The 13043-nt window shown below is 36.0% G+C and overlaps 1 protein-coding gene across 1 annotated transcript; it reads left to right on the top strand.

Moving 5' to 3' along the window:
* Positions 1–7261: 7261 nt before the first annotated feature.
* On the top strand, positions 7262–7809 carry LOC150093141 (frizzled-1-like). The gene is made up of 2 exons (XM_090414161.1): positions 7262–7712; positions 7805–7809. The coding sequence occupies exons 1-2, from the start codon at positions 7262–7264 to the stop codon at positions 7807–7809; spliced, it is 456 nt and encodes a 151-aa protein (XP_090270287.1).
* The last annotated feature ends 5234 nt before the right edge of the window (positions 7810–13043 follow it).

Below are 13043 nucleotides of genomic sequence, written 5' to 3'. Positions count from 1 at the left end.
TGCATGCTGTACGAACTCACTAGACAGATCGGTGGATTTCTATTTTAGTTGAAATCCGAAGTCAAAATCTATCCCGCTACTAAGTAAACTGTGTGCTTATGAAGACACACTGTATGTTCACATACAATGGAGTCCTCAATTATTTAATTCGTTACTGGAAGGGGATGACTTTAGTTGTTTTTTATTTTGTTTTGTTTTTTTTAAGCTGACTAAACCCATCAACTGAAAACAAACAAATAAATATCAGTGAAACTAAAATTATTTCAGATATAATGTTATATATCTGAATATATAATATATCATACAATATATTAATACAATATATATATATATATATATATATATATATATATATATATATATATATATATATATATATATATATAAACAAAACCTACTCGAAAACTGTACAAATATTAAATAATTTGTTTTCCTAACGTGTAATTTCGTTACGCTATAACTTTTTCATTAAGCCTTGGGCTACCTGTAAATGACGGCTGACGGTGGAGTTCGGCTGTCTACCAGTCTTCATAAACTTACGGCTAAACGGTCTCGCTTAATCTCTTTGCGTTAGCACATTTATTTTATGTTTCTTGAAAAAGCAATTTCCAGTTCCAATAAAAGTCTGAATTTAAAGATATATTGTGAAGCCTGTAAGGTCGTCTTAAAATTGACAGTGCTCATGTTTTACTAGGTTTTGGGAGTGGGAAATAAGAATTAATTACCTCTTGAAGATAAGTAGATTCTCGGTTGTATCTGCTTTTGAACTATACAAGAATATCTGCCTGAACCTTTCTTGTCCCTGTTTTAAATTGACCAGTTATTTCTTCTTAGTTATTGGACAGCACGGTCCACATGTTGCTGGCTCGTCTGATTCTTCTTTCGATGTTGTTCAATTAATTACTTTTCTTTCGGTCATAAAATGCTGATGAGTTGTAGCTTAAATAACTAAAAATGTCGCCTGCGATAGTTATCTTTAATTTTTCAGGTTGTTTACTAAATATGTGACTAACGACACGTTGCAAATACCGACTTCGAAGGGGAAGTGATATTTCAAATGCAAGAAGCCGAAAATGAACATTCTGCGTTAGGCTGTCAGTAACTGTTGAATGCCGGAGAGAGAAGAATTGAATTGACAGGATCGCTCAATGGATGGATTACAGTTGACTAAATGACCATAAATGTTTTTCGGAGTGGGAAATGACGTCATCGTTCTAGCAAAAGATGGTAGATTCGGAAACTGAAGCCGCTTTAATTTATGAACATTAAAATCTCCAAAGAAGGTAATCTCATTGTGTGAATGGTTCAAAGTATTATCACAATCTGGAGAGCGGTAAAGAAAACAAGAATCCAGATGAATAGGACAAGGAAATTCTCAGCTACTGCAGATAATAAATGGGAATTACAGATTTGGAGTTTTTTGACATGAATAATCAGATCGCATGTATTGCCTTTCTGTCACTGTTATACTTCGCTTCAGTGTTAATTCATCAACTGATACGAAGCGAGTTAAGCAGTGGCGGCTCGTGGCTTGAAATCGTGGGGGTGCTGCAACTTTCGAAATATACATACACACTGTAAGTACAGGATATACGTGTTTGGATAAAATATCAAAATTATGCTAAAAATTAAAAAAAAAAGTAAACATGAAACAATATTTTTTGTTATCGATAAAATTATACACTTTGGTATAATTCAAAATTATTTAAAAAATAAAATCCATTATCATAATCCCAATGATGTTCTAAAATAAAAACTATAACAAATGTTATGTCTTTAATTGTAACGTCCAAATATTTAAAGAGACGAAGTAAACACGATAAGCACTACGAACACTCTACTACTGGCGCAAACTGCATATAAACAACAGTGGAACTGCGCGACGGACAGTATCGCATTACGCTAATAGCTCGCATCTCATTATGACGTGCATATGCTTCATCATCATCATCATCACGAACCATGGGCTTACTGCCCGTGATTTCCGATGCCTGCTTCACTATCTTCCACCTTTTTTTGTCCAGTGCACAGTGTCGCAGTTTTTGTACACCCATTCCACACCAATCTTTTGTATCGTCTGTCCATTCTCTGTATGGTCCTCGCTCATTCTGCAGATGTGTCCAAATAATTGCAGCTTCCGTTTTATAATCTTCTGCATTAGATTCTGTTTTGGTTGTATCTTCTGATAGAGCTCTTCATTGGTGATTTTCTGTACCCATCCTATTCTTAGAATCTTCTTGTAACAAGTTCTTTCAAATGACAAAATTCGTTTTCTTGATTCCTTATTTATTACCCACGTTTCAGATCCATACAGTACACCGCTGAAGATGCATGTTTCCAGTACTCTTAGTTTTGTTTGCAGGCTGATCACTTTACTTTTCCAGATGTTATCCATGGCCTTCAGATTTGTTATTCCCTTTGCAATCCTGATCTTTATTTCTTTTTTACAGTCCAAGTCATATGTCAGTTTACTTCCCAAATATGTGAATTGTTCTACATTTTCTATATCAGTTCCATCCACTTGTATCTTTTGTTTTATGTTCTTCTCACCAAATACCATTGTCTTTGTTTTTTCAAAGTTCATAACAAGTCCAAATCTCTTCCCTTCCTCATTTAACAGTTTCAGTGTTTTTTGTAGTTCTCTTTCGTCTTCTTCAATAATAACAATGGCATCTGCAAATTCCTTTGGCACCTTCTTTCATTTTATCCATTGCTCTTTCTAAATGTGCGATGAAAATGCTTGGTGATATTGGGTCTCCCTGTCTAGTACCTCTGCTTGTTTTAAACCATTTCCCCAAATCATCACCTGTTCTAACTGCAACTGCATTCTAGTAAACATCTTTTAATATAGCCATTAGTTTTTTATCAATTCCATAGGATTTCAGAACTGCTAATGTCACTTTCTGGTCAATACTGTCAAATACTTTCTGAAAGTCAACAAAACAAGTATATATGCTTTTGTTTTTTCTCCTAGCTTTCTCTGCTATTAACCTCATCGTCAAAATCTGTTGAATTGTAGTTCTATCCTTCCTAAATCCTGCTTGCTCGTCTGCAAGGTATGCTTCCAATTGTGTTCTCAATCTTTCTGATAATATGATCATCATCACTTTACCAAGGTGACTTATCATGATAATTGTTATATAATTTTTACATTCTGGCTTATTTTCTTTCTTGTATAATGTCACTAATATTGATTTCACCCACTCCTCTGGCACTTTCTCTTCTTTCCATACCATATTACATAGTTGGTGCATTTCTGTAACCATACTTTCACCACCATATTTAATCAATTCTCCAGTAATGTTATCGTTACCAGGACTCTTGTTGTGTTTTAGCTGTCCTATTGCTTTTTCTACCTCTCCTCTTAAAATGTCCACATCATGCTCATTACCTGGTGGTGATATCTGCTTCAATTCTTGAGTCAGTTTCCCAACGCTATCTGAATCTAGTTTTTCTTCATATAACTCACTACAGTATCTTGTCCACCGTTGTACATTTTTTTCTTTATTCATCAATCCTTTGCCTTTTTCGTCTTTAACTGTGGTCTGTTTTGGTTCTATTAATGGTTCTGATCATGTTGTATACCTCCCTTGTTTTATGCTCTCCATAGTTCTGTTCTATATTGTTGCTTTGGGCTTATAACTATTTCATCTTATCCATTCTGACTGCCTTTTTCACCTCATTACACTTTCTTCTATATTGTTCTTCTATTTGTTCTGATGTATCCCTTCTAATCTTCAACATTCTTTTCTCCTGTACTAACTGCAGTGTTTCTTGTGTAATCAATTTCTTCTTGATCTTTTCTTCTTCTGGTACAGTTTCTTCAACTGCATCTTCTATCGTCTTCATTGCTCTTTTCACTCTTAAATTCGAGTTTTTTTCATTCTCAACACACTTTTAAGTTTCTCTTCTAACACTGTTCTGTACCTTCTTCCTATTTCTGCTTCACTTATTCGTGCTGTATCTCTTCTATTCTGATGTTGGGGTTTATATTTCTTTTGTAATTTCAACTTGATGTTTGCAATCACTAAACTATGGTCCGAGTCTATATCCGCTCCTTGAAAAGTTCGACATTGCTGTACTGATGTTATCCATCTTCTTTTAATCATAATCATACCAATCATGTTTTTGGTTTTCCCATCATTTGATCGCCACGTCCATTTTCTACACTCCTTTTGTTGGAATCTTGTTACAGATCATCATCTCGTGGTCCACAGCAAAGTCTAACAATTTTTCACTTCGTTCATTTCTTTTTCCGAAACCATATTTTCCCATGATTCTTTCCGTGCATATGCTTGCGCGCGTAGCAATATGACACTGTGGTAAACACAGTGCTGCTAGCGTCCTTCGCCCTCCTAAGTGCTACAAGATGGATTTTTATTTTATTTTTTTTATACAAAATAAGAGAATTGTATAGGATTGTTGATGATAAAATTAAATATTACCAGCAAATATAAATAAATTAATAAATATATTTATATAACGAGAAAAATCGGGGATAGCAGTTCCGCAGTGCCTATGCACGAGCCGCCCCTGGTTTTGAGTGTAGTGTGTAAATAAGTATATTAGACCATCCTCAACTACAGCAACTACAATTCGTGCAAAGTGTACTTCAGGTAGCTAAGTAGAGCAGCTGATGAGGACCCAGTGGAGGTTGTGAAAGAAACAGGAGGGCGGTTGGGGATTTATGTAAATGGTAGTGAATATATGAAACTATTCAGTCACTCATAAAACATCTCGTATGCTAAAAAGTGAGATACTCAGACGGTAAAAGATTCGCTAATACTTAGAAACAGCTGATTTGTTATATTTCTTTTTAACTAATGGTTTGGTTGTTGCTCATACAACACCGAGCAAGAGGCTTAATCCCCGAACAATTTCTAGCCGTTGTCAACATTCACATCTTAAAGTGAAGTGGTTAGAGGAACGGACTAACTAACTCAAGCGGATGTTATATTACAGTCCTGTGTGTCCTGGTGGAAGTTCTGCTTCCACCATCATCATCGCTAAGTTATCCGAAGAAGGACCCAAGTTTAATTCTAGTTGTCAACTACAGGAATGTTTTCTAAGTCTTTCTTCAACCGCTTCTCAAGTTAATCTCTGGAATTGGGCAGCAGTTTTTCATCCCGTAAACTGAAGAAAATCGAAGGTCGAACCCACACTATTTTAGACAATAAATATATGTTAGGATATGACCACGAGATGGGGACATTTGTCAACCGTTTCTGCATTAGATGCCGTTTATTATTAATAATATTCTTGGGCCCACTATGTCTGATTAGCTAACAGTGGAAATTGAACTGCCCCTCAGTCCCAAAAGTTAGGGCTAAAACGGCCTCGTCTACTTCCTATAGGGAAATAAAAGTCGTTAGCGGATTTATTATTATTATTATTATTTACTTATTATTATTTAATTATTTATAATTAATTAATAAGTAAACAATAATAAATAATGATAACAAGTAAATAATAACAATAATAATAATTAATTATTATTAACCATCAGCATCCACTCTCGAACATAAAAAACACACAGAACAGCAAAACCACTACAATCACTCAGGTTGAAACAATACAATACCTTGGAATTTACTTCGATGCAGATATGAACTGGAATAGCCACATAAACCATCTACACAACAAAATCCGAACAATAAGTAGCAAACTCTACAGGTTAAAAGACATACTTCCCATACGCTTAAAAACACTAATATACAAAGCACTATGCCAAAATATACTAAGATACGCTATAAGAACATACACGTTCTCTGCACACTAAAAACTAAATAGATGAATGCCATTACAGTACAAAATGATAAAACTGATCTTTTGGGAGCAAAGAGACGATACGGGCTTTAATATACACCGCAATGTCAGAACACAAAATACTGACAGCAAAACACTTATGTCACTATGCAGCTGCGCTAATATATTATTTCGATGCCAACTACAGGATAACCAGAAATATATACCGTGTAACGAGACCCCAGACAACTAACGATATCACATATAAATATAATAATCAGTACGGAAAGTCACCCTAAGCTTTTACATCACAGAATTCTAAATAAACTACCTTTTGAACACAGGAACCTTACAAACTACAATAGCCTGAAAAGAGCCTTAAGGACATACTATATACAACAAATACGCACCCTACACAGATTACATACTTAATGAAACAATATATTCGTTCAGGGTTTCTAGTTCAGTGGCACGTCATTACATTTCAACTTATCGCGCGCGCGTCTGTGTGTGTGTGTGTGTGCGCATCCGTGCGTGTGATTGTGAATGAATTTCTCATCCTATGGCTGTAGTGGATATCAGACCTATCAAACATCAGTCCACCTTCAACAAAGCAATCAAACCAATAAAAAATTAATAGCTGGTGCCATGCTCAGATACGTTTACTAAAAAGCTTCGGGGATGCAAGCTGAGATATTCCATCTCAACCGAGATCAACAGAAAGAAAAAAAAAATCCACTTATTACAATAACACACTTAAATGCATCAAAGAAAAGTTGTAAATGTATATAATTTATTGTTATTCTATAGTTACTGCAAAAACGTAAGCTTATTCAACCGCAACTATAAATTACCAACTAAAGTAATAACTTTTATTAATGCAATATACAAAAAAAGAAAGAAAAAGAAAAATTGTGTGAATTTCATTGTTAGAAAACAGAACAATACGTGTTGTACACGCATAATATATAATCATAATTTTAATAATAAAACTGATGAATCGTTTTTCGCTTTAGTTTATGGAAATCTAAAGTAGAAAATGAACCCTATAATCTGCAGCACGTGGTTTCTGTAAGTTGTAAAACAACAGGTTCGAATGTCACTCGAGATGATTATTGTAAATATTTCTGAGATCAATAAAAACAAATAAATGAATTTACTATATATTATAAATATATATTTAATTTGTGATAAATTATTTTAATGAAACGTATCGTAGCCCAATTGTCCTTCCTACGTTATGAACAAACTTCCAAATCAGTATGACACGGAATATTTCTATTGCATAAAAAAGCATCCGTTTGGTTTCTGACAACCCCTACAGCAAAACGATGCATGCCGACAAACAACCAATTACGTCACATCCGGTGAAGAAAGTTATATTGGCTGCTAGCCAGTGAGAATGTTAGCAGAGAGAATTTACAGTCGTATGTCAGCAACCGAAGGGTAGAGTTATTTCGATTGCAAAATGTCTCGAAACTTGATACGAATATTGTTGTTTATTTGTACATTTATTATGATTTTGGAAACCGTGGATACTCATTACGGAAATTGTCAACCCATCACCATTCATGTGTGCAAGGATATTCCTTATAACGAGACAATCATGCCAAATCTACTTAACCATCAGACACAAGAAGAAGCAGGTTTAGAAATTCAGCAGTTCCTCCCTTTGATCAAGGCACGGTGTAGTCGGGATTTACGATTTTTCTTGTGTGCTATGTATGCTCCTGTTTGTACTACATTAGAACGGGCGATTGCTCCGTGTAAGTCGCTGTGCTTATCAGCTAGAGGGGGTTGTGAACAGCTAATGAAAACATTTGATTTTCAATGGCCAACATCGCTGGATTGTGATAAGTTCCCTGAAGATGGTAGCGTCGCATTATGTGTTCTTAATCCAAATGACACTGAAGCTGCGCAACATCCGCTTCCAGATGCACTGCCAACAGTTGCCAGTAAGAATAAAGGTAATCAAAGCTGCACCGATTTCAGCTTTGAACTTTAATCGTACTAGACGGGTAGCTTTAAATATTTTTAAATACTGGTTTTATGTTTTTAGGATAGCAATTCTAAAGCGGTTTAACAGAGCGAGAGAGAGAAAGAGAGAAGAGAATGTATTATATATAAATGTCATATCGGTCCTGTGTGATTGTCTCGTACCACAGTGGGATGTTTCTACGAAGTGCATTTCATATTTATATAATGAAGTAAAAGTAAAACCATACAAGTAAAAAAAATGGGGTAAAAAATAATTATGCATCATTATCAGACAGAAAAATTAAAACTTAGTTTTTAAAACTTAAAACTTAACAGGATAGAAATAAAACGAGAAAATAGTAAAGGTTTTTATTGTTCGTATTTCAGCACCAGTTTTTATTTAGAAAAAATATTATTTAAGTAATGATTCTGGACAGGTTTTTTTTCTTCATTTTCGAGGCAGTTGAATCTCTCTCTAATATCGAATGGCATTTCAGCTCGTGCTAAACTTTAATGCTTCGTTCAATGTTACGATCGGCGTCCATATGAAAACCAGAAGCATCGTCTATTTTTAAAATAAAAGCCGAAAGCTCGTTTAATGAGAATTCTATTGTATACACTAAAGCAACAGTTCGGTTAATTTTCTTCTTATTCTTCATATAACGCTGTTGATCCATTTCCGTTTTAAATTCATCACGTAGGTTATTTGAACTGCAAAATGTCGTTAGAAATAGTTTTATTTTGCGAATCAAAACTAACGACAATATTCTCACAGTGGGGTGAAACATCGCCACTCATCTCTCATACTGCAAGCAATTATTTCAGGTCCTGATTCACCAACGAATCCCACAGGAGTTCTGATTAAAGATTACCTTTGTGATGTAAGATGCTGTGATTATTGCATAGTTTTTAATTTGATCTTTCTTCTTCATCACGTGCTGTTTTAGCCCTTCCCACTCATAACTGCGTATAAAAGAGTACTCGTTTGTAATAAAATAATATATTTTTTAGGGCCACCACGCCTTTGCTGCCTTACTAAAGCTCGCATTGATGCACTGCATGTTAAATCGCTACGATACTCTTTTAGTGCAGTCGGAATTTCGCTAATGTATATTAATAGTACCATACTACTGTTAACTCTTTTGTTAAAAATTATAAACCGTGCTACAGCAAAACCAGGCATATTTCAATTCGCGTTAGGCAAAGTGCTGCTGTATTGTCACGATTATGTGAGAAGAAAGTTATGTGGGTCCGCGCGGCTAGCCCAGTGGCTGTGCGCTTCGCAACCACATGCCTGGGGAAGGAGTGTCCTAGGTTCGATTCCCGTCGGTGACGTGAGGGGCTGAAGAATTTTCCTCCCACATAGCCAAGTTAGCCCTTGTTAATCGTGGACAGCAAAGCAGACAAACTGGCCTTGAGAACTCAACACAACGGACGTAGGATACACAGGGGCGAGCTGATCACTATATTGTGAACGGTTTGAGATCCGGTGATTAATGAACCCTCGAAACCGCAAGGTAAAAGATGGATAAGGAAGATGAGATGAAACTGATGAGGCTATGGATCTTGGAGTTTAGTAGATAGGAAGCTGAAGTTCAATGTCCATATAGCAATGATTGAAATGCGACTCAAAGGGTACTGTAATGTTGAAACAGACATTGAAATGTAAAGATAAGGACGTCAATTTGCCTCATTACAAGTCCTCGATACGACCTCGTTTTGACTACTAAGCTCATGATCAGGTCTCCTGGATTCCAAGGTAATGCAGGTAATATTAGGACTGTGTAATACCGATTATAAGAAGGGATTGAGAATTTGTGCACTGCAGATACTAAGAAACAAGAGAAAGAGGAGTGATATGATAGAGATCTAGAACGTTCTGAAAGAGTCAAGCAGGATAATAAAAGTAGTTGGAATATTTCATTACGTGGATGGTGGGGAGAGAACGAAACTGCATCTATAGATGCTGATGCAGCGAAGAAGGGTGAACACTATATTTTTCTCTCATGGAGTGATGCGTGATTGGAAAGGACTGCCTTTGGATGTTGTGAGTGTAGATGGTGTGAACAAATTCAAGAGGTATGACGGCAAGTATCTCTGTGGATGCATTGGTACTGCCGTTGGCCTTCTTGTACGTTTGTAGTAAAGCCATAAAAATTCTGGCCACCATTTTGGAATGAACGAGGAATGCATTTTTCCCTTTGATCGGGGAATACTGAGGAATTGTAGAAGGGATTGTGAAAGCTTTTCCCACCTAATTGGAAGAACTGAACTTGCAACGAACTATTTTTTAGATTCAATCTTTCCGTAACGAGCAACGAATGGCAATTCTAATTCCTTTCTCCTTCTGCACATCGGCTACAGTTGCTTTAGTAGAGTCTTCGCTTTACAATACATCGGTTTCTTTGTTGTATTTCCAGCCATTTTAAAGTACTTTCTTGTGAGTGAGGTGGTTGAAAAATATTCCCGCATGCGTAAAACACGAAAATATTAAATAGAGCTAAGAGACCGTGTTCAGGCGAAGGTCCCCCTTTAAACTACGGACTAATACTTAAATTAAGGGGATATTAAATCCCACATAGTTTTAAAACCGAATAAGAAACTCAAAGATAAGAATCAGAGAGTTACTTGCCGAATATAGTGAACTATAAATGATCGGCGAACACTAGCGTTAGCCAAATGCAAGTGATCCTAGTACATAGTACAATACTGGGCAGCTCGTTGCAAAGGTGGGGGAAGTTCAGATCGCTATTCTTAGGTATTTTCCATAATGTAAAAACACATTTCCTAGGAAATGTATGCTGTTATTACATTATGGAGGGAGGTCACTACCCAGACCGGTTTCAGCCTTTTTTGAGGCTTCATCAGTGAGCAGCTGGACCTTATACCAAAGTGTATAGCGAAGAGAACTTATGTACTTTGCGAACGAGTTTCCCAAACAGGTGCAACCATTAAGTTACTTAAGTATAAAGAGCTAATAAGCTTCATTTCGGCAATGAAAACCGCAATGATAATTTAAGTAATGTTTTCATTGCCGAAATGAAGCTTATTAGCTCTTTATACTTAAGTATACGGACTAATATTTTATTACTTGCGTAAGTTCAAATGTGGTAGTTTGTAAGGCTGCTTACAAGAGAAATCTAAGAGAAGAAGAAGCCTAAAACAAAGTCACTCGCCATCTTTTATTTTTGCAGAAGCCAAAACGAACAGACGTCTGCAAACACGGATATGATATCATTCGAAGCAGCAAACAAAAAAACAATATATAAATCTAAATTTTAAACACTCCTTTTTTACAGATTGTTGCGATTATGTCATTTATTCTTTTCGGATTTTATTTATTCAGTTATCGACTTTGTAAAGTTCAAAAGGTTTTTATTATCACCTATCACACGTGCTTTCGATAGGAAATGGAATTTCCAGTTTATTTGGTCCAAATTAATGAATTTATAACGACGTGAAATGTCTGTATTGTTTTGAGCGGATAGAGAGAGAGAGAGAGAGAGAGATTTGCAACACTAACCATGGTTAAGCACACAAATCTCTTTCTGTAGTTGAATAAAAGATATTCAATAGCATTCAGGTTGGGTTGTTTTTTAATTATAATAATAATAACAAGAGGAATTAACAGAAAAGGGTCTTACATGTTTGGGTGTGTTTTATTTAAATGCGGTCTTTCAACACGAGGAAAAATACTGACATTTCATGAAGGTTGCCATGTGTAGAACTTAGGACTGTTCTGAGATGCATCAGGGTGCACTGAATAAACGGGATGTTCTAGACCAGTGGATGGGTCACTTCTGTAATCATTTAGGATATGGTTTCGAATAAATGCATGTCCAATTTCAGTTCTTCGTAAAATTGAAAACTTTTAAGCAAAAAATAAATCCAAACAAGCTTGAGATTTGGCCAACATTTCCAATCAAAGGAAATTGAAACAAAAATAGAATGATAGTAATATAGCAGTCAGAACCTTGAATAGGAATCCAGTAAGAAGTAACATATACAGGCACGATATACGATTAAGAAACACGTTGTTTGAACTTTGAAAGTATATTAAATATACTTTATATATTATGTGAAATAATATTGTATTTTGTAATCAGATTATAATTGTATTTTAATATTGTGCTTTTTTAACTTGACCTACGCAGACGATGAAATCAAAGGACGATGTGAGCCCATCACCATTCCTCTGTGCAAGGATCTTCCTTATAATAAAACAAAGATGCCTAACCTTTTTAACCATCGCACACAAGAAGTAGCAGGCTTAGAAGTTCACCAATTCTTTCCTTTAATTAAGATACAGTGTAGTAAACATTTACAGCTTTTCTTATGTGCTCTGTAAGCTCCCTTTTGTTCAATCACACAACACTCCATTCCTCCTTGTCTTTCATTGTGTTTATCTGCCAAAGAGGGCTGTGAACGTATAATGAACCGATTCGGTTTCAATTGGCCAAGTAGACTCGCTTGTGACAATCTTCCTGAAGAAGGGGGAAAAGTGTTGTGCATCGGATTAAACAACAAACAACTCCTGCAGGAACCATCCCACGGAGCAGAAATGAAGATTGTTGGAAAGAAGAAAACATTCAAAGGTATTATTATTACAAATAGTAATGAATTACATTCACTTTAATATTGATTTCATTATACGAAAATACCGCAGTGTGTTTGGTATTGTATCCTTAATAAGTGTTAAGTTTATCGTATCATTTGTGATACGGTTTCTTTTGAATTCTTTTTAATAACAAGTGATGTTACAATTTTTGAACCTGATTTTCTAATAGAAAAATATATTATACTTTAAGGTGAGACGCCATCAAGTGGCCGAGTAGTGAACTTTCCCATTTCTGAAAGCTAGAGTATACTGACGCCTCATGGAAGATGCGAACCCATCAATATTCCTGCGTGCAAGAATTTCGCTAATGCAGTATATTAACAGTACCATACTACTGTTAACTCTTTTATTAAAAATTATAAACCGAGCTACAGCGACACCAGGGATATTCAAAATCGCGCTATGCAAGGTGCTGCTGTATTGCCACGATTATGTGAGAAGAAAGTGATGTGGGTCCGCGCGGTTAGCCCAGTGGCTGTGCGCTTTGCAACAACATGCCTGGGGAAGGAGTGTCCTACGTTCGATTCCTGTCGGTGACGTGAGGAGCTGAAGAATTTTCCTCACACATAGCCAAGTTAGCCCTTGTTAGGCGTGGACAGCAAAGCAGACAAACCGGCCTTGAGAACTCAACACAACGGACGTAGGATACACGGGGGCGTAGAGCTGATCACCTTATTGTGAACGGTTTGAGGTCGGATGATTA

Source organism: Typopeltis vanoorti, chromosome 24, assembly GCF_054136105.1.
Source record: "Typopeltis vanoorti isolate ZY-2024b chromosome 24, IOZ_Tvanoo_1.0, whole genome shotgun sequence".
Classification (NCBI taxonomy): domain Eukaryota; kingdom Metazoa; phylum Arthropoda; class Arachnida; order Uropygi; family Thelyphonidae; genus Typopeltis; species Typopeltis vanoorti.
This window is presented reverse-complemented; position numbering and strand designations above follow the sequence as displayed.